Source organism: Monoraphidium neglectum (assembly GCF_000611645.1).
Source record: "Monoraphidium neglectum strain SAG 48.87 unplaced genomic scaffold scaffold04128, whole genome shotgun sequence".
Taxonomy (NCBI): domain Eukaryota; kingdom Viridiplantae; phylum Chlorophyta; class Chlorophyceae; order Sphaeropleales; family Selenastraceae; genus Monoraphidium; species Monoraphidium neglectum.
This window is the reverse complement of record NW_014009501.1, coordinates 1-3,252: the sequence shown is the minus strand read 5'-3', so window position 1 is coordinate 3,252 and position 3,252 is coordinate 1. Positions and strand designations below refer to the sequence as shown.

Here is a 3,252-nt window from a genome sequence, read left to right as displayed (position 1 = left end):
CCGCCACCCCGCACCCCCGACTCACCGGGAGGTCGCCTGGCCCCGCGTCGCCGTCGCCGTCGCCGTCAACCGCCGCCAGCTCAGCGTCGACCTCCTCCTGCTGCATGCGCGCCTGCCGCAGGATCCGGCTGCTGTCCTTCTGAGAAAGCGCCGCCTCCCGCGCCTCGTCATCGTCGCCGCCCCCGCGCCCGCGCTTGCTGCCCGCGCGCGGCTTGGCCTGGCGGAGGCGAGGGGGAGGCGGGGGACGGGGGGTGCGAGGGGGGGTTGATTCGAGGCGGCGGCGGCGGCGGCGGCTGCTCAGCGGCAGGGCGGGCGGCGCAGGGCGGCCGCTCAAGGCGGGGTAAAGCAGCGCCCAGGCTGGTGGATGGGATGCATGGATGCTTGCGCACCCGCACTCCAAAGCTGGATGGGTCTTCTATCTGTTCGCCAAGGTCCTGTTTATGCTTTGCAGGGCGCTGCTGACGCTGCCGCTTGCCCATGATTGGCCGCTGCCGCTGCTTCTATTTCGGCCGAGACAAATCTGCCCTGTTAGCAGAGAATTTGGTGCGCTAGGTTGCTTTGTAGTTGCCCGCGCTGGAGTCTGATGGAGGCGGCGAGGTGCACCAGGAGTGATTGCGTATGTGCTGAGTAAAGAAAGGATCCCGCAAGCTGTGTCCTGAACTGCGCAACTTTGAAAATTCTCGCAGTTTGTCCACACCCACTGTACAGGTATTGGTGCAGTATCGATCTAGCCACCTGCTTTCTGCGGTGTGCAGTGCCTGGAGGCGGGGGCGAGAGACCAGGACAGTCAGTGTTGGGTGCACCTGTCTACAATCCACAGTAACCACGTGCTAAGCAGCACGTGATGCCATGGAGCCCCTCACCCACCGCTGCTATTCTTTTGCGCACCTGCCGCAGCTCATTGGGGCGCTGCTTTCGAGCCCCGCTGCGGCTTGGTCGTTGCAAATGTGCAGACTGTGATGGCTGACGCCGCCAAAGGTGTGGAGCTGCAGCGGCCAGCCAGAGCAACAGCAGCCACTGTTTGCAGCCCCACCCCCATGGTGGCGGTGTTGATGCGCAGCTGTTGGCCCCACTCCATGCTGGCACCAGATCATAGCTTGAGACACGAGGACTGCATGCGCTGCCAACAATAGCCTGATGTAGTGTGCTACTGATTGCCGCCTATACCATGCTGTGCGGCGATGCCGTGAGCGCATGGCCAGGGCATGGGGCCAGGCTGGCCAAGCATTAGGACACAGCCAGCAGCAGCTCCTGCGGTGCAGTGGCCCCCTGGCATGGCCGCACGCCGGCACTCTGACTGACAGCAAGCTTTTCTGAGCAGCGAGGACGGCTGCCAGCCTAGTGATGGCTCGCGCCCGCCGTGGCCATTGCAGCCCAGCGCGATCCTACCATCACACCGTCCTTGGCGGGGTGCCGCCTCCTGCCTGGGGATGCGCGCCGCCAGAACTGGAAGCCTGGACCTCTCGTCCTGCGTCAGCTGAGTTTCTTGTCTCTCAGGACCCCGACCTTGAAATCGCAGAGAGTCGGCGAAGCCCGCCGCAGTTGGCACCGGCCAAGAGCTCGGCGCCGCTATGCAGGTCCACAAGCTCGCCAGCGTGCGGGGGTGCCGCACCCCTCGCGTGCCTCCTCCCTGCCCCTCACACAGCGACCACTCTGTGGATGAAACACCTCGCTGTGCCACGTGCAGCCGCCTACATCAGGTCTGGCACCCGCCTTGGGGTCATCCAATTTTGGCCGGTCTGGTGGCAGGCGCCCCATTGGCTGCGCATTCATTCCCTGAGGCAGCATGACTGCTACCCCTAGTGCCTGCTTTCTGCTGTTTTTTCAAGCCCTGGTGCCTCGCTCCCGTTCGACAGGTGGTCAACTGTATCCGACTGACCAAACGCCGCACTTCCAGTCGTGCTGTAAGATGACGACCAGTTGCCCCTCACACGCTGGGCCCACCAGTGACCGCATGCGAGCCTGGTCTTACTCCAGGCATAATCCTTGTCACACGGTCGAGGGGCGAACCCCTAGTCCTGAACTCACCCATTGCGCAGTGACGGCCGCTGGGGAGTCAAGGCGACTGTCGGGCGACACCCGAGGTCGACAGTCGCACGATGCTGGGGGTGGCCAGGAAGCTGGCCCTCATCTTTTGCCTCGGCTGACTGTGTTGCAAAAGCAGCAAAACCACGTTGGTTAGAGACACGGCGCAAGTCCCCGACCCGGCCAACAGCCACCACGCATTCCAACGCCGCGGGACCGAACTCGTGTGTTGCTAAGAACCCCAAAGAACCCGGACCTAACATCGCACACCGGAATTTTTCTCTAACGCCTTGCTCGCCCGAGTTGCGATGCTCGGGCGATTATCGAGCTTTTAATCCTCATTGGCCCGAGGCGGCATGCTCGCTCAAACCATTTGCTGTAGTTAAAGCTGTTTTATTAGACGTCAGGCAGCGCGTCGTTGCTCGCTCGCCAATTCATCATCGGCGGGGCATGGCCGCTCGGGCTCGTTAGACGCCGGCAACCTTGGTCATTGCAAGTTTCCGCGTCACCTAGAGGCGTCGAGGGAGCCAACGTGTGGCGTCGGAGGTGCAGGCCAGCTTGACACGCGGTGCTCGTGTGATGCTCGTCGGAGGGCCTGCGCACAAGTCAGGACGAGTGCTGAAGCAGACCTAGGAACCGCTCAGGGTCCTCGCGGGTCACCAGGGCCGGAGGAGGCGAGCCCAAGGCGTGCGCGATGAGTGCTGGGTCGCCGCAGCCGGAGTGGCCCGCCGCGGAGGTGCCGAGCGCTGCATTGGCCGAAGATGACACGCCGGCGCTGCCGGAGCACCTCACGCGTGGACCTAGTAGGCCCGCGCCAGACGCGGGACCGTCCAAGAAGTACAAGCCACCGGTGAGCGAGGCCGGCGGCTGCCCGACGCGCTGATGCGCGTGCGTGATCTCGACGGGCGCCGGCGCGCATGGGCGCCCCCAGGTACGCCGTATGTAACGGGCTCGCAGCCAGGCGCAGCCAGGCGCAGCCAGGCGCAGCCAGGCGCAGCCAGGCGCAGCCAGGCGCAGCCAGGCGCAGCCAGGCGCAGCCAGGCGCAGCCAGGCGCAGCCAGTCGCCTCCGCGCTCCCGCCGCGCGCCGCGCCGCGCCACGGGTCCTGGGGCGCGCAGCTTCCACCCTGGTTCAGGCCTGCTTCCCCTCATGGTGACATGGCAGGAGGCCAGTCTGCGCCCTGCCTCCCTGCGGCCCCCGCCGCACACCTTCCCTCCCTCCCCTCACC

At 65.3% G+C, this 3,252-nt stretch overlaps 2 protein-coding genes across 2 annotated transcripts in view; one reads left to right on the top strand and one right to left on the bottom strand.

Annotated features, from left to right (window-relative positions):
• MNEG_13913 (Uncharacterized protein) overlaps window positions 1-1,078 on the bottom strand; it is a gene marked incomplete at both ends in the record, with an annotated part of 2,976 nt that extends 1,898 nt beyond the window's left edge. The window contains 2 exons of the mRNA XM_014037616.1: window positions 26-217; window positions 1,034-1,078. Coding sequence (XP_013893070.1) covers window positions 26-217; window positions 1,034-1,078 — 237 coding nt within the window. The remainder of the gene's footprint in view (window positions 1-25; window positions 218-1,033) is intronic.
• Window positions 1,079-2,719: 1,641 nt separating this feature from the next.
• On the top strand, window positions 2,720-2,875 carry MNEG_13912 (hypothetical protein; the record flags this gene model as incomplete). The annotated part of the gene is made up of 1 exon (XM_014037615.1): window positions 2,720-2,875. A coding segment is annotated over one exon (156 nt), but the record flags the coding sequence as incomplete, so codon positions are not given.
• Window positions 2,876-3,252: the final 377 nt, after the last annotated feature.